Source organism: Schistocerca piceifrons, chromosome X, assembly GCF_021461385.2.
Source record: "Schistocerca piceifrons isolate TAMUIC-IGC-003096 chromosome X, iqSchPice1.1, whole genome shotgun sequence".
Lineage (NCBI taxonomy): Eukaryota > Metazoa > Arthropoda > Insecta > Orthoptera > Acrididae > Schistocerca > Schistocerca piceifrons.
In genome coordinates this window covers 52,654,617-52,673,595 of record NC_060149.1, presented here as the reverse complement: position 1 = coordinate 52,673,595, position 18,979 = coordinate 52,654,617, and the positions used below count along the sequence as shown (strand labels likewise).

The window sequence follows — 18,979 nt, the reverse complement described above, 5'->3', positions numbered from 1 at the left end:
CCAGCCTGTCAGAGAGCAGTAAAAGGTGGATGGCAGGCGAGCGTGGGAAAATGCATGCGCGCGCTGCACGGCACAACAGGCTCAGCAGTAGCAGTTGGAGTTTGGCACTGGTTTGAGCAACACCTTCTGGAGCGAGGAGGCTCTCCTGGAAGACGTAGTGTCACTGAGCCTCGGGCATGCCGTACCAATGCCCACACAGTATGGCAAAATTCCATAGGCACTAAATGGAAAAGTATTGCGACGCTAAGAAGAATTAAAGTGCCGATATGTCAAGAGCCATAGCTGTGATTATATGTGTGCTCTGTGCCTCGCCATCTCGCCACTCGCCAACCGCCACATCGATACTAGCAGGTTAAAACTTTTAGTACTGTATTCGTATGGATCAGAGAGTGAACTGTGCAATAATAACCTAAATTTTACCAGAACTTTCCTATCATTTAATTATCCTCACAACTAACCTAGACAGGGTCCTTTCCAAATGTTGTGCAATCCGAGTGTCCCGAAATGAAAATTTAAAATTTGTGTTAATAATAATTATTTGCAGACCTAGCTACGTTAGAATGGTGTTTAAAGAAATGTTTCATTAATGAACCAGTAAATGAATAACGAAAGTCTAACAAAGTTGAAAGATAACTTTAATATTGAAATAGTAATGAGGTTTAATTATTTCGAGACAGATATAAAGGTATTTAAATGAGCAGTAAATAAGATGAAAAGAGTAGTAACTTATACACTGGAAATCTTGAACGCATAATAAATTCAGTAACCATTTTTTTTATACACTGATCATAACAGTTTCACGGTCCCCCGCCCCCCCCTTTTTTTTTCATTTGAATTCTGAAGTGTTCTAAATTGGTTTGACCAGCAAAAGTTAAAGTCAAAATTTATCAGTGTTTTATCTTTATCAAAATTGACATTTTGTGTGTGGCACCAAAGTGATATTTCTAGGGTAAACTATGGCCGATTTTAATCAGATTAATACACAGTATAAAGTTTTGTAGTATACATTATAGTGTAGTGTTATGTATTCATGGTTTTTTCCATATCAGTACAGAACATGAAACTATCAGTTCAATAGATTTTCTGGTTCTAAAATTCTACTATATTATGCAGTGGCACTACTTGTTGTTTTGCACAAATATATACCAACTTGTACAGGGAAGAAACTCAGTTAATGCCTAATTAGGCTGGCGACCATATTATTAACAAATTGGTAGCATCTTCAGAGTTGCTTTTGGTCCATCCTGGCGTGTAATTGCATTTCGAACTTACTTTACGTATCATTGTTATTACAGATTGGATGTAAGTCTGATTTGCCACCATTCAGGTACACGTGGTCGATATCTATACGAAAATCCTTTCTCATAAGGTGAACCCTGCTTACTTACCTTAGCACAGGCTTTAACGAGTACTGTGTCATGCGGAGGTTACAAGTGGTGGCACATGCTGCTGAGCACAACATTCTCTACTTCAATGGCTGTACCACATCCCATACAATCTACATCCTTTCATTGAACACCAGTTTCTCTAAGTTATGCAATTGGAACTATCCATCGTTGCAAATTCTTCAATCTTATGTGTATCATAAGGCTAAAACTGATGTGTCTCCTGTACAGCATGATCGGATGATCTGTATATGTATGTTATGAGATGAATAAAATACAAGCACAAGTCTTGTAATCCTCCTGGCCTTAGCCTCTGTTAGATCCTGTCCTACACCAGTCTTCACTCCTGCCTCCATAATCACCACTTCACTCATTCTATGTACACACTCTCCTCTTTGCAGTCTCCCACTAATTCTTTTATATCTCCCCCTCCAAGTCCACAACTCTATGTCATTATGTGCCACACACAATTCCCCTTCCTGCACCAGAATGAATTCATCGGTGTCACAGTCTTACCCTGTACTTTTGCTGCATCTCCCTAGCAACTATCAGCCAGCTGTACCTTCAACCCTCCCCTCACTCTCCACCTCCTTTCTGCCCTCACCTGCACCCTACATAACCCTTTCACCTCAGCCAAGCTGCAGTACTCAACTGGACAATCCAGTCATTAAGTCACTTGTGTGTGTGTGTGTGTGTGTGTGTGTGTGTGTGTGTGTGTGTGTGTGTGTGTGTGTGTGTGTGTGTGTGTGTGTACGCGGGGGGGAGGGGGGGGCGGCACACACGCGCACACTTGTAGCTGACTGACACACTGTCTCATTTATGTGCCTGTTGATAATTCAAAGCCTCAACTATACAGCAAGTTGTTTTCTTTACTCCTTTGATTACTTATATTCCACCATGAACAATTCATTACTGTATTTTGGGTTGCATTTTGCTATAATATCTTCACAGGCATTTTGTTAATGTGTAACATTTCAGCATATAGAGGTGCCATACAAGGGAAATGAACTAGAAGGCAATATTACAGAAAATGAAGAGGGCATAAATGAAGATGAGACTGATACTATGAGAAAAATTTGATGGAACACTGACGATGATGATGATACTATTATTATTATTATTATTATTATTATTAGTGTTGAGGGGGCACTCAACATCATGGTCATCAGCGCCCTGACGAAAAGTCAACATGCAAATCTAATGGGTGGGGACGAAGGCTATCCCCATTTGCGGAACACACTATAACGTATTAAAATCTGCTGCCCTTCCCCACCAATTTAGGGATGAGGCCTGACAGTTCACAAAATTACACCACTCTTTTAACACTTGTATTGGTATCTGCAAGGACGGCAGGCAGATCTCCAGTGAGACCAAGGGCTGCCCTAATATCAGTGTACAGGACACATGTAGCCACAATATGCTGAAATGGAAGCAGCATGCCACAAACTTCACAGAATGGTGGATCCTCCCACCAGAGGAGGAAGCCATGTGCGAAAGGGCTATGCCCGATGTGTAGTCTGGTAAGCAAAACCTCCTACCAGCGGCATGGCTGACAAAGTCCACCAAGCTTTTGTCGTTGATTTGAGTGACCACAGTTTGTTGTCTGTCACATGCAACCATTGAGCCTCTCACTGACGCATGATGCATCTATCAGAAAATGAGATAATGGTGTGCAACTGGATGGGACATTGATGGACAGCACTATCCCAACATGCTTCCTTAGCAGCTTTGTCAGCCATGTCGTTACCTTGTATCCCCATGTGGCCATGTACCCAGCAAAATATCGCCTCCTTGCCACGGTGTTGGAGCCACTGTAAGGAGTCATGGATGAGCCAAATCAGCCGGTCTACTGGATACATTTGGCGAAGTGCTTGCAGTGCACTAAGAGAGTCGGAACAGACAAGAAAACCCATACAGTGATGTCTGTGAACCCTCTCCAGTGCCATCAGAATTCCCTATAACTCTGCATCATAATTTGTAAATTGTTCTGGAAGACAAACTTTAAAAACCCTATAAGGGAAAACAGTAAAACAACCGAGAGCATTCTCCTGCTGGGATCCATCTGTATAAATAACGATAAAACGATGGTATGTACTTAAAATAGATGAAAACAAAGTCGTAAAAACCAAATCTGGAGTACAACTTTTCTTGTACTGTGTCAAGCTTAAAATCACTTTGGGCCTCTGAAGACACCGAGGCGGCAGTGTGTTCCGTCCCTGGGTGTGTATTTTCTTGCCCAAGAGATCCAGATCTTTGAGAAAGTCTGTAGCACACATACCAAATGGCTTGGTCGCTTGGAGCCAAATCCTGAACAGTCGTTCGAAGGTGAGTTGAATCACTGAACTAAATACCAATGACTGTCGAGCCAAAAGGATACGTCGCCACATCCAGAGTGGTGGTTCACCTGCCTCTACACACAGACTCTGAACTGGGCTGGTCCAAAAGGCTCCAGTCGATATCCGAATGCCCTCATGGTGGACAGAATCTAACATCTGGAGATAGGAAGGACGGGCCGATCTGTAGACCACGCAACCATAGTCTAAGTGTGATCAAACAAATGCCCTATAAAACTGCAGGAGGTGGAACCTGTCAGCTCCCCATGTTTTGCCGCCAAGGCATTTCAAAATGTTCAATGACCAGAAGCCCTTTGTTCATAGGTCTTTCAGGTGTGGGAGCCATGTTAGTTTTGAGTCAAATAATAAATTCAAAAAGTGCACAGTGTCTTGAAAACGTAAAATACAGTCCCCCCATTGTAAGCACTGGTTGGTTAAAACTTCGACGAGCACGGAACACTGAAACACCTAAAATGACGAAAGGCCTATGGAGTATGTTCACACTCTCCTCTCTGCAGTCTCCCACTACTACTTTTTTACCTCCCCCTCCATGTCCTCTAAGTTTGTGCTTTGTTCTTCTGCTGGTGAAGGTGTTAGTTCGCTCACAGCATTATAAACACTTGTCAGCACAACACAGAAACAGTATCCATACTTTTCCACATTGTTAATATGTTCTGTTATGTGTTATCCTGTGCCACAAGAAACTGGCAGACTGCACTTTCAGAACAGAAAACATACTGACGAACTCTAGGGAACCATGTGACCTACTTACAAAATCATGTACCAAAAAGTCTGAAGGCTGAAACCTGAGAAAATCTTAGATCTAGAACAGACACTTAGATGGCGACACCTTGACCTCACTCAGAAAGTACTGACATTTTGTCATTGTCATGGTTTTCAGTCCAAACACTCATACAAGGGTATCTTTAGAAAAGAGTTCCTAACCCTTAAATCTATATCTGATGTTAACAAGTTTCTCCTCTTCAGAAACACATTTCTTCCAAATACCAGTATACATTTTATATCTACTCTACTTCAGCCATCAGTTCTTTTGTTGCCCAAGAAGCTAAACTCACCTACCACTTTTAGAGCTTTTCCTAATCTAATTCCCTCAGCCTCACCTGATTTAATTCAACTACATTCCATTACTAATGTTTTGTTAGTGTTCATCTTATATCCTCCTTTCAAGACAGTGTTCATTCTGTTCAACTGAAAAGTCCTTTGCTGTCTCTGACAGAATTACATTTTCACTGGCAAACCTCAAAGTTTTAATTTTGTCTCCATAAACTGTAATTCCTTTTCCATGTCATTATGTGCCGCATACAATTCCCCCTTCCTGCACCTGAATGAGCTCATTGGTGTGACAGTCTTACCCTGTACATTTGCTGCATCTCCCTTCCAACTGTCAGCTGACCTTACCTTCAAATCTCCCTCTCCACCTCCTTTCTTACTTACACATAGTGTAAGTAATAAAACAAATATAATATCAGAAGAAGACAATAGTAGAATCGTTCATAACACAAATGTACTACTCGGCAAAACAAACTGGTAACGTGGCCATGGTGGGAACTCCATCATATTTACACCCTAGAAGCAAGGAGGGGAAGGTAGCAATAGCATACACTTCACTACCCTTACAAGAGGATCACTGTCACACAGTATGCGTCTTTACATGCCACTGGATGAAGGGCACATTTAGAATAAGAATGGAAACAGCACGTACAGTATATTTCTACTTTGTTGCTAATCCATAAAGCTACCTCCCCTGGTGTTGTTGCTATTTTCACAGCCACATCAGTTTGTTGTCTGCCATTTGTCATGAATGATAATGTTCCCATCTATACTAACTGATTTCATTACAATTTCAGTTTCCCCATCTGTCAAAGTATCTCCGCTCCAGTAATCACCAGACACTTTTTTCAGATAATAGACAATTTTTTAGTCTTCTAACATCACAACAGTAAAAGTTAAAATAAAAGTAGAGCAAGCAAAGTGGCTAGCACTTTCGGGTAGTACTGCAATGGTCTCGAGTTCAATTTCTGGTAACCACTTCAAATTTATTTTGGTGAAAAGGTCTGGAAGGAAGTCCACTCAGCCTTACGAGGGCAACAGGAAAGATACTTGAACATAAAAACAGCCAAACTGACCCACAAGTCATTCAAGTAGAATTATATCAAAAGGCTTGCATCAGGCAGCATGGCACACGACATGTGTTTATTAGCAGCAAAAGCATCTGCCTTTACTTTTTCAGGTTAGCGAGCAAGATGCTTGTTCTTTGCAAGATTCCAGACCAGTTATATAGGATTTAGGTTTAGATGGTATGGTTCAGGTAGGCAGGGAACCATTTTCTTGCAAAATTTTGTCAGTGGGATAAAGAGGAGTAAGTTGTTGATCCATAATTAATGCCTGAAGTTTGGCTTTCCTTGTCTCTACATGTTTTTAATTTTTTCCTATGTATTTCTACATGAGAGTATAAACTGCAGAAATTTTGTCTAACAATACATTTATCTGTATCATCAATGTAATATTCAATGGGTGTATTTCACTTGTTCTGTTTTGGGGCAGATACTTGAATCTTGCTCCACTCTGCTGATGCTTTTGTTGCTAATAAGTAAACAGTGTGTCACCTTGCCTGGTAAAAGCCTTTCAACATAACACTTCTTTGATGACTTGGACTTCAATTTTGCTGCTTTTATATTCCAGTAGCTTTTCAATTGGCCTCACAAGGTTGTTAGGAATCGAACCCATGACCTCAGCATTACTAGCCAAAAATGCTAACTATAAGACCACGAGGTCAGTTTTATTTTATCTGCTGTTAAATTAACATTTACTGTTATGAAATTGGAAGACTTCATTCCATTATCAATAAAACTACATTAACAGAATGTTATCATGACTTCCCACGAAGGCATATTCCACAACAGCGTTCATCATCACTTTTCATGCTCTTACTGTGAACTAAGAATGTGCACTACTTTGAATTGGAATGCGACTGTAGCTAGGCACGTGACCAAGTTATTTCCTGCTATACCTGGATTACCACTTCGTCTTGGTAAATAATGCAATACAAGAATGCGTAGATGGAAATTGATGTGTATATTTCATGCCACAAAAACGTTCTTAATGATTGAGATGAAGCTTGTAAGACAAAATACACATTGCATTCATTCAACTACACCACTGTTAGTCAACCTTGTCTCTGCCGCCCACTAGTGTGTGTTGCAGCTTTCATGTTGGGCGATATGCGATAGGGGTTTTAAAAACCTTTTCATTTTGTTTTCATAAAATTTTGACAAAGAATATGGTAAGTAATTATTGCTACATGCGTTCTTTATAAAATTTACAAAGTAAAGATACCTCCCTACTTTATTAACCACCATTATTGTGGAAGCGATGGGTGATTAGAAAATTTTACTTCTAGTAGACGAAGAAAAGTGGGTGGTAAGTAAAAAAGGTTGACAACCCCTGAGCTTCAAAAACTTAACTTAAAACTCATAAATGAACTTTATCAGCAAATGAGGATCAACAGACCAAATACATGTAAAGATCCCCCGTCATTCTTGGTGAGTTGGACTTTTTTAGATGAGTCATGTGTTTTGGGAGGTACAGTGTATTTAAATTTTCATAACCCGCTACAAAGCAACTATATCCTTTGCTTCTTGTGCCATATCTGTACTTTGTTAATTTTCACCATTGTCTGTAGTGTCCTATCATGTGACCTGTGTGAGTTAATAGTTTCCTTCAGGCTTCAGCCTACAAGTGTAAAAAATTTCTTGAAGAAACAATTTTTCTGCAAAAGTCAGTTTCTTATTGAAAACACTATTTCATTTGTGAAATTAATTAATTAATTAATTTCAAAAGTAAAAAATGTTTATTTCAAATGAGAAACAGCCTCACTGAGGAAACTGACTTCTTTCAGGAAATGGTCTAACACTCTCAGTCCCACCAGTGGCCTTTTTGTGTTGTTTCTTCTTCTTCTTCTTCTGCTGTGTGCATCCACCTCCCATTGCTTCTTCCTCAAACTCTTCAACCAAGCCTGGATTGCAATAGAATAATCCTTGCTCATCAAGCCTATTTCTGGAAATGATAAAACAGATTTTAAACAGATTTTGGACTTGTCCGAAAGAACAGATACCACCTCCATATACAGTTAAGACCAACCGGCCATTGACCTCCTCCTCCTGTGCGGATGCACACGCATTGCCTAAACTCTTATGGGACTCGGTCAGATTATCTGCCGCGAGTAATGAGTGTAGCGGACAGGGGCACTACGAATGTAGTGTGTGGACATTAAGTTGAGAATGTGGGCCTCACGGGGAGCGTGCAAGGGATAAATCCCTGCAGTTGCACTATCCTCTGTGCCCTCGGTGGCTCAGATGGATAGAGCATCTGCCATGTAAGCAGGAAATCCCAGGTTCGAGTCCTGGATGACGCACACATTTTTAACTGTCCCCGTTGATGCATATCAACGCCTGTCGACAGTGTAGGATCTTTTAACTGGTATGTTCCAATTTCAAAGCACTCCAGTATCTAAAGAAATTGTGGCTTGGAAAATGTTTTGAGTTTTATAAAGAGGTTATCAAAGGTACAGATGGATATTTTTGCATACCTTTGAGAACTGAATATCAGAGATGGAGTCTACTCAATGGAAAAAATATTTGCCACAGTGTTTTTAACTGAGAGTCTAGATTCTCTTCCTAACATAATGTAAACAAATTATTATGTGCTGAAGAAACCTCATGCACTTCCATTTTTAGGCCTGAAGTTATCTTAATAATAAGTATGATGTCTCACACTGCAAATTCCCTTCAGGACATATAAATTTGTCAAATAGTAAGAAAAGTTTGAACATTGTAATTTAAATATACTGGTGCTGTTTTTCACTCAAATTCTGACCTATTCACTAACCAAGTTGGCACAGTAAAATCTTGATATTTCTTCTTCTCGACTCAAGTGCTCCGCACGTTGACAAGCAACTTTTCCAGTTCTACAGTCCCATGAATAAGACACCCAATACTTTCTTGTAAGTTTTCATCATTTTAATACTTTGTGCAAAGTGTTAAAAACATCAACACACAATTATCAATTAGTTACCTTTTTACAAGCATTATTGTACGTCTTGCAATTTCATTGGCTCCTCAGTACCTTAGCCAGCAGTTAATTCTGTGCTGTCAAACATACATCCTGTAAGCAATGCTATTACAGTTTTTGAATATTACTATTTCCAGTTCTTTTACTTTCCACTACTGGAACACTTTTAGAAAACCCAAACCTCAGACACTTCATGGACACAGTCAACCTTTATTCGGTATCCAAAATAATACATTGCTAACATGGAAATGAAATTTCCATTGCTCACGGTTTACTTAAACACAGTTATCATACATGTGCTCACCTGATACTCTTCCCATTCTATGCATCTCTTAATGCCTCTCAAGTCAGCCGAAGATTCCTCTGCCACTCTCTCTGAAATAAAAAAATAAATAAATAAAAATCAAAAAATGCAATTAATTTAATGAGTAAAAAACTGTAATCAAACAATGGAAAATCTAGGTTGAATTACAACAATACAAATTAGGATATATTGTAACTAACAACATGGAGAAGGATTTGAGCAACAGATAGGCACACTTAAAAGTAAAGTACTCCAACAATCAAAGTCATTCTTCAGATAGAGAAAAAAAAAAACAACACACATACACACACACACACACACACACACACACACACACACACACACATGCCCACAGTTGTGCCTGGCTGCTGAGGCCCAACTGCAGTTTCGTATGAGAACCTGGAGATGACAAAAATGCTGTTAATACTTCTTAATGACTAAATACCGAGTTGCACAAAAGACGACACTTAAATTTCCAAAAATTTGGCAAAAAATTGTGGTTATAGCCACATTCAAGACTGACAATATTCAAAACAATCCAAATTTTCCTTGTTACATCACTTTTTGAAGACAAATCTTACAAATAGTCAGGGAAAAGATTGAGCCATTCGTGATTCCAGAACAAGTTGATTTTTATGCTAGGGAAGAATGGCATACCTCCATTCAATCTGATCCAATATACTGAAAACAAGTATTAAAGAAAACAGATTACCATGGTTGATTTAATACATCTCACAGCGCATTTCAATACTGTAAATCACCATTGTCTATAACAAAAGCCTGTAATTTCAAAAAAGATTATTTCTTGACAACTGCTGTGAGAAACATTTTTCACAACTGTAGATTCTTCATGGAATTCTTAAGATAGGGAGCAGATGGGAGAAACACAAAAATGCAGTTTCAAGAGAGTACATTAGAGCTACCTATGTTTCTATTTAACCCATTGGAATGTGCAGCCTGTGAGGTCTCCTTTGTTTCATTTTTGATTGTAGTCTGTTGCTACAAAGGCCACAGGAGGGGGAGAAGTCTGCTGATATCTTCTGCAGGTTGTGTAATGACTGTCCTTTATGCATTCAGCACTTAATCGACAGGTCACTGCCACAAAGACCTTTCACATCTGATGCGGGTTCCCAGGTAATTCCACTACTATCTCTTCTCTCTATACGCTTTTCCTGTCAGAGCTGATGTGATACATGTGTGAGATAATATATTTTTCCTCAGTGACTGTTCATTTGAGGTGCCAAAACTTATAATAATGTAAAAAATTTCAAGTTCTGTGGGGTCAAAGTGAGTTCCATAGCTTTGATGTCTTCTACAGGTAAAAATGGCACAGTGAAAACTCTACAATTTGAATGATTCCAATCATATATGAAATCTTCACGGGTTGTCAGCCAAGTAGCATCATCATTGCATAGCAACGTTTCGACGGAATGCGTCTCCGTCATCTTCAGGCAAAGTGTCGGGATATCGTTGGTCGCGGGCTGATATCTCTACTGGACCACTCTCCACTTCCCACCACCGGCCAATTACATGCCCGCAGGATCGCCCGATGCGCCTCGAGCGGCCGGTGAAGACTTCATATATGAAATTCACCAAGAAAGCCTGCACTCACAGATTCCAATCATGTTGAAGAAGTTTGTCGTCTTCTGTTAGAGGAAACAGAAGATGATCCTGATCTAATTCTGAGTAATGAAGATGAAGGTCGAGAAGTAATCATTGAGAATGAGGAGTAGATTCAGAAACAGACCAGACTGAGGATTCAAATGGTCAAGAGGATTCGATGCTGAATCATGCACATGGTGGAGACAACAATTGTTTCATCACTTTCAAGAAAAAGGGGGATAAAATTATTGACAGGTGGCAATGGCAGAAAACCCCATTGCGACAGAAAAATGGAAAACAAAACACATTGAGCGGTACAATACAGGCTCCACAAGTTCTGCTCATAAAGCAAGAACTCCTTTACAGGTGTGGGAGCAATTTTTTGATGTTTCAATGATGCAGGTTATTGTGAAATACACACATCAGTTCTCTGAACAATATTGATGTGCAAAATACCAGCAAGAAAAAGATGCCCATTTTACAAAGGTGACAGAGATCAAGGCTCTAATCGGGCTGTTATATCTGAGTGGAAGACTTCAAGCACACCACCTCAACACATTAGATTTATGAGATAACAAACGCCATGGTGTTGAAATTTGTCAGTTTGGTGATGAGCAGGAAGTGATTCCTGTTTCTGCTCACATGTTTATGTTTTGATTACAGATTGACAAGAGGGAAGTGACAGAAACACAACTGTTTGCTGCATTCATGAACTTTTCCAAAATTTCAGCAGAAACTGTCAGAAAAGTTACTCTCCAGGAGCTGATGTAACAATTGATGAAAAACTAGAAGGTTTCCAGGGAAGATGTCCCTTTGTGCAATGTATACCATTGAAACCTTGGAAGTATGAAATAAAAATTTAGGCATTGTTTGACAGTGACCATTTTCTATGCTGGCAAACGACCAGAAGGATCACCATTTGATGTCAGCAACTCACCTGCTGACATTGTTAGAAGATGTTCTTTGCCTCTGCACATCACAGGTCACATCATAATGATGAACAATTGGCCCGTCAGCTGAGACACAGGCAGGAAAAATGGTGTTTAAAAATGTCAGTACTGTCGCAGCACTGAACAAGGAAAACAAAAAGTACAAATTCCTGTAGCTTTCAAGACTCACAGACCACGATGTACAATCGAGCATATTTGGTTTTCGCACTAAAGCCACTTTGGTTTCTTATATCCTGAAAATCGAAAAAAAGTGGTACTCATTTCTACCATGCATAATGATGATGCTATTGATACTGAATGGGTGAAAACATAAAACCCGAAATTTTTACACACTACAACAAACACAAAGGTGGAGTTGACACTAATGACCAGTAGTGTGAAACATTCAGTGTTAACAGGAGTACCAGAAGACTGCCATTGGTTGCTTTTTATTCTATGCTAAATATGGATGGAGTCAATGCACAGCTCATTCTCACTAGAAATAACATAAAACTTAAGAGAAGGCAATGTTTTTTTAAGAAACTTGGTGAGGAGTTGGTGAAAGATCAGCTACATAGACGTGCAGTGAATTGAAGGGGTATTCCTTTTCCACTTCAGCCAAAAAAGATGTCTTTCTATAAAAATGGCAAATGAAACAATAACAAAGTCAAGGTGCAGAGACTGACATCACCACTAGTTACAGCTGAATGTACTCCAAGCACCTCAAAGACCAGTTGTAAAACCAAAGAATTTGCAGAAATATTCACTAGAAACCAAGCCACAGAATATACTGAGGCTATAATAAGAGAATACGTAAGTGACCTAGAAATAAATCTGAGCCCTGATGAAGCTACAACAGGATCTAATCGGCAAGAACAATATATGTGGCCAATAATTGGGAAGAGAGCTGACACTTCAAATTCTGTAATTTCCACAAAAAATGCATGCAATGCAAGCTTACAAAAAAGGGTAAGTCAAGAAGATTCAGTTGCAAATTTTTTTACACCTATTCATGCCTTGAACATTTGATTGTCATCTGTGAAAGATGTGCTAAAACTGCGCATGTAAGTCTGATTTATTGCCAAATATTTTCTGATTTCTCTTCTGTAATTTCTGGTGTATGTTTCCAGTGAGTTATCTGTCCTTTCCAGACTTTACACATGTGATTTACAACACAAGCTACTACAATAGGAAACAATTATATTTCACCCTACGGGAACTTTAACTTTGTAGTAAAATTTGTAACAAAAGGTAAACTCTTACTTGTATCTTTGAAAATATGTCATTTTTATAATTTTGAATAATAAATATACACTCCTGGAAATGGAAAAAAGAACACATTGACACCGGTGTGTCAGACTCACCATACTTGCTCCGGACACTGCGAGAGGGCTGTACAAGCAATGATCACACGCACGGCACAGCGGACACACCAGGAACCGCGGTGTTGGCCGTCGAATGGCGCTAGCTGCGCAGCATTTGTGCACCGCCGCCGTCAGTGTCAGCCAGTTTGCCGTGGCATACGGAGCTCCATCGCAGTCTTTAACACTGGTAGCATGCCGCGACAGCGTGGACGTGAACCGTATGTGCAGTTGACGGACTTTGAGCGAGGGCCTATAGTGGGCATGCGGGAGGCCGGGTGGACATACCGCCGAATTGCTCAACACGTGGGGCGTGAGGTCTCCACAGTACATCGATGTTGTCGCCAGTGGTCGGCGGAAGGTGCACGTGCCCGTCGACCTGGGACCGGACCGCAGCGACGCACGGATGCACGCCAAGATCGTAGGACCCTACGCAGTGCCGTAGGGGACCGCACCGCCACTTCCCAGCAAATTAGGGACACTGTTGCTCCTGGGGTATCGGCGAGGACCATTCGCAACCGTCTCCATGAAGCTGGGCTACGGTCCCGCACACCGTTAGGCCGTCTTCCGCTCACGCCCCAACATCGTGCAGCCCGCCTCCAGTGGTGTCGCGACAGGCGTGAATGGAGGGACAAATGGATACGTGTCGTCTTCAGCGATGAGAGTCGCTTCTGCCTTGGTGCCAATGATGGTCGTATGCGTGTTTGGCGCCGTGCAGGTGAGCGCCACAATCAGGACTGCATACGACTGAGGCACACAGGGCCAACACCCGGCATCATGGTGTGGGGAGCGATCTCCTACACTGGTCGTACACCACTGGTGATCGTCGAGGGGACACTGAATAGTGCACGGTACATCCAAACCGTCATCGAACCCATCGTTCTACCATTCCTAGACCGGCAAGGGAACTTGCTGTTCCAACAGGACAATGCACGTCCGCATGTATCCCGTGCCACCCAACGTGCTCTAGAAGGTGTAAGTCAACTACCCTGGCCAGCAAGATCTCCGGATCTGTCCCCCATTGAGCATGTTTGGGACTGGATGAAGCGTCGTCTCACGCGGTCTGCACGTCCAGCACGAACGCTGGTCCAACTGAGGCGCCAGGTGGAAATGGCATGGCAAGCCGTTCCACAGGACTACATCCAGCATCTCTACGATCGTCTCCATGGGAGAATAGCAGCCTGCATTGCTGCGAAAGGTGGATATACACTGTACTAGTGCCGACATTGTGCATGCTCTGTTGCCTGTGTCTATGTGCCTGTGGTTCTGTCAGTGTGATCATGTGATGTATCTGACCCCAGGAATGTGTCAATAAAGTTTCCCCTTCCTGGGACAATGAATTCACGGTGTTCTTATTTCAATTTCCAGGAGTGTGTGTGTGTGTGTGTGTGTGTGTCTATATATTTCATTACAATAATTTGTATCTTAGCTACTGCACCCCAAATATCAATAAAATATACCAATGTGATAAACTGCACAAAAGACATGTCAGGTCTTTGCGTGTATCCTAGTAATTTTCAGATTGAGAGTTCTGGAGGGTTAAATATCGATCCAAAGTATGAACCTCAGCCTCAGGACTCTAAATTTTGTCTATGCTGACAGCTAATGTCAACCAATATGAGATATGTGAGACTGTAGAGGTAGTAGCAATGTTGACAATCCTATACATCCTCTCTACATACTATAAAAGTAACCAGTACAAACCAAACACACTGCAAAAACAAATGTGTATGTTCCCTCTTAGGAATAAGATTGGCACAGGGGAACTCAAACCCAACTTGAACCCATTTTACGAAATAACAACACTGGAACACCTCTAAACTCCTAAATACCTAACAGTTATGCTTGATAGCACTTTGTATTATGCAGCATTGTTTGAACACCACTCTTCAATTGAGTGCCAGTAATAATGAGCACTGTGGACAGTGTTGTTATTTGGGAATAACACCGATGGGGAGACAGACTAGGTGGAGAACTGCCACAAGGGATACGCACAAAACTGAAATAAAACATGCATCAAAATAAAATTAATGGACTGATTAGTACAAAATCAGTAAAGATGTAGTGACATGGTGTTGTATCAGTGCCAACTGTTCTCATATGTTGAACCTGCAAGTCAGCCAGCTTCCCCCTTTCTGTCAAAATGTAGACCACGTCTCATAAAATCCCTCTTGCTAATTGCACTGACAGACACTAAATCAGTTTGGTCCACTACCTGACATGTGGAGTTGATCAATTACATTGACCTGATTCAGAGTCATTCAACTGATGCTGATTGTAATGCCTAAAACAGGAACAAACTCAGTAATTGTATTGCTTCTTGCCAAAATTACCTTTGAAATTTCTACGTTTGTCAGTACTGCTTCCTCCATCACGTGCTATCACAACATAACTTTTAGGAAGTCCTCACACAAAGATGGTAGGTTCTCAACCACTTGGCGAAATCGCGGAAGTCATTTGTGATCTGATACTAGTTAACTAATTCTTCCTGCAACAGCTAGCCTACACCTCTTCCAGAACTGCCACTTAACATCTTGGGCTTTCTTCCTCTTTGGTGCTTTCTCTGAAACAGTTCGTGTCCTATTGGTATCTAGTTCAGCCTTGGATACACCTGAGACACTTCGATATCTCACTAGCAAAACTGTTTTTTGTGTCACTGACAAAACTGAGATATTGCTCTTTTCCTGTAGCCCCTGTTATGTGCAACCAGTTCTGACTTTTCTATACCACTGTCTCTCATCTTAATCTTTCTTGTTTTTACACAGCCCTGTTCAGCTCAACTAGTGAGTCACTAATTTCTCCTTACTATTTGTTTATTTCTCTGCATCACGGACAGGAGAGTCACTTAGTTGACAATTTTCCATGTCACTACATTCTCAAAACTTAAACCATCTATCACAACCAAGTTTAGTGTGAGGGTGCCAGAAAGAGTCCAAAAGGTAGAAAATAGGGAGCACAGATACTTCAAGAACTTTTTCACTTGCTTTATGCTATACTACAGTTCAGGTACATGGCGTTAGAAACATGGTTTAATCATGCAGAATGTAATGGCATGGGAAATTGTGAATTAAGTGACACACTACATGAAATTATAGGGTCTCTGCATAAAACAATGAAATAGGTAAATATTAAGTAAAAATTAGTTACGTTATGGCTGAGATGGACAGTGTAAGGTAAAAAAACTGGAAAAATCAAGGGAGAGGCAACAGTTTAAAGTAGTAAAACACCATGCACATAATTGGACCCACAGAAACAGAACAATACCGGCCCATTTTGTCAGTGATACAAAAAAAGAGTTTTGCTACTGAGATATTGAAGTGTCTCAGTTAGATGTATGCGTAGCCAAGGCTCAACTAGCTATCAGTGGGAGACCAACTGTTTCAGAGAAAGCACCAAAGATGAAGAAGCCCAGATATTTGGTATCTGTTATACAAGAGATGCAGGTTAGCTGTTATAGGAAGAATTAGGTAACTAAAACCAGGTAACAAACTTCTCCAAGGCGCATTCATGGGTTAGCCAAGTGGTATAGGACCTAGCATCTATGTGCAAGGACTTTTAAGAGGAAGGTTATAATATGAGAATACATAGTGAAGGAAACAACAATAACATGCACAGAAGTGGCAAATATAGCTTCTGCAAAAACACTATACTTATTCAGTCTGTTACTGATTGAGGCATTATACCTGACCCCAGTTTAATAATTCTGAAGCAGTCCATTAACCACTTATATCATGAATTGGATCAAACCGCTTTAGTTCCTGTCAATGCCACTGAAAGCAGTTGTCTATAAGTCATAGCCTACATCTCAATAGTAAAAGGGGGAAACTGGTTGGCTCAAGAGAAGAATTTTTAAAGGACACAAACAACTTTCAATCATCATGATGTATACTTATTAAATAGCAGGTTCAGCCCATCATAACGTTATGGCAGTGTAAACCAGAGTCTTCCACCTATTCTGTTTCACCAGATATGTTATTCCTACATACTCCATGGGAGAACCTATAGTAAGAGTGTTCAGAAGTTTTATGAGCAAACATCAATGACACTGGGAGTCAGAGTCCAGCCTACAGGCATGGTCAGGGCAACTGCTCACAAAAAGTACGAAATCTGAGTTTGTGTCCTGATCTGACACAAATTTTCAATTGTCATGACATACTAATTACAAAATAATGAGTTTGTTTGTGATATCCAACCTGGTGATAACTTCTGATTATTACTGAATGTGCAACATTGCCTTTCCATTGTGGCACGCATGACAACATAGTATTTCCTGTTTCTCTGAGAATGTCTGTCCTATTAATCATACTCCCAGAGCATTCTGTGAAAATTTGGCAGATTAAAATGCAATGAGCTGATGTTTGTTTGTGACGTTGTGCAAACCATACCAGTCTATGCACTCAGATTTCAGTTATCTGAAGTACTGGAACTCTAAATCAGATATTACACCAGTGAAGCACAATCAATCAAAAGTCCTGGAAGGAATAACAACAATATCATGAAAAGCACAGATTGCTACTCTCTTGACACAGAGGTGGGGACAGGCTCAGAGAAGTCCTCCTTTGGAGGGAGATGGGGAGGAGACGGGAGATGTGTGTGAATTAGTGTGTTTTCTATTTCTGAAGATGACTTTTTTTATCCAAAAGCTTAAATGTTTAGTGGTCTTTTCACTGTACCTGTCTTTTACTCATTGCCTCCTATGTGTGTTGAGTAGCAATCTATTCTTTTCATATAATATTATGCCACTGATATGCACAAACTGTAACTGTCCACTTGAAAGTACTGATAATGAAAGTGCTGGAAAAAGTAAGTTTAGTAATCTGGGCCCAGTCTTACCATGTGGTTCCTCTACATTTTTGTCAGGGATGTGCTGAATCATGTAATCACCAAAAGAGCGTATCTCTTCAAGTACATTCAAGTCATCTGAAAATAATAATAATAATAATAATAATAATAATAATAATAATAATAATGGATCTACAACCTGATTCATGGATAAATCTAGTTAGATGAGAAACTTTAAATAGGCAACGAAAATTAGTTAACTTTCACTTTGGTGCAAAGCTCAATAAAAATGCGATATTTACATCAGAGGGCAACACAATATGGAATATTTATCTACAAATATTATCAATCAACTATCAAGTAACCATTCTAGGATACACCTTAAGTGATTTAAATAAATCACTGTAAACTTAAATCTGGGTGGTAATATGTTAGGTTGAATCCTATTCCACCCTAAGGTATTTACTATGTACACCATCCTTACTGCTTTTACTTAAAGACTAAATAAAATATTGACTTTAGATGCAATACTCCAAAGGATAATTTCTTACACTGCTCAAGAGTGTATGAATCAAAAATATGCTAGTTTGTCAACTGTATGAGAACTACTTCTGAACAATAAAGAAAGGAAAAGTACTTTTAATTGGAAAACATAGTGAACTGATTTTATCAATCAGCTCATCCACATGCTGACTCCATTCTGACTCATTATCCATCTGCACACCATTATATATTATACACAGGAGAATAGGTTAGTCCATGTAAAATGAACCTCTGGTCTACTTCTTGAAAAATTTTTGTACATTTACAGTAGTAATGGTTTGCATGAAAAATCCCAGGTTATAATTATTTTGGACTTTTCATTTTTTATTTATTATCTTTTTAAACTTTCAAACTTGTGTGTTTTTTGTTACATTTGGTAACCTTAAAACCACCCTACCTCAAAAACTATTTGACTTTGACCTAAAATTTGTACCATTTTATTTAGTTTCTTCTAAACTTACAAAGGTATAAACTACTTGACGATATTCATAAAAATGCTGGCTTTTCCTAAACCAATATACTTTTAATTTTTGAAAATTTATTTTTTAAAATTATGTTAGTTGTACATTTTTTGTTAATGTGATCGCCAAATTTCAAGATGGTATTCCAGTGGGAACATTTTAAAATAAATTTTATTTTACAGGAAAAT

At 39.8% G+C, this 18,979-nt stretch overlaps 1 protein-coding gene across 1 annotated transcript in view; it reads right to left on the bottom strand.

Moving 5' to 3' along the window:
* LOC124721691 overlaps positions 1-18,979 on the bottom strand; it is an 888,717-nt gene that overhangs the window by 810,449 nt on the left and 59,289 nt on the right. The window contains exons 2-3 of the mRNA XM_047246771.1: positions 17,839-17,925; positions 9,114-9,184 (exon numbers count right to left, since the gene is read on the bottom strand). Of these exons, the coding sequence (XP_047102727.1) occupies positions 9,114-9,184; positions 17,839-17,925 (158 nt within the window). The remainder of the gene's footprint in view (positions 1-9,113; positions 9,185-17,838; positions 17,926-18,979) is intronic.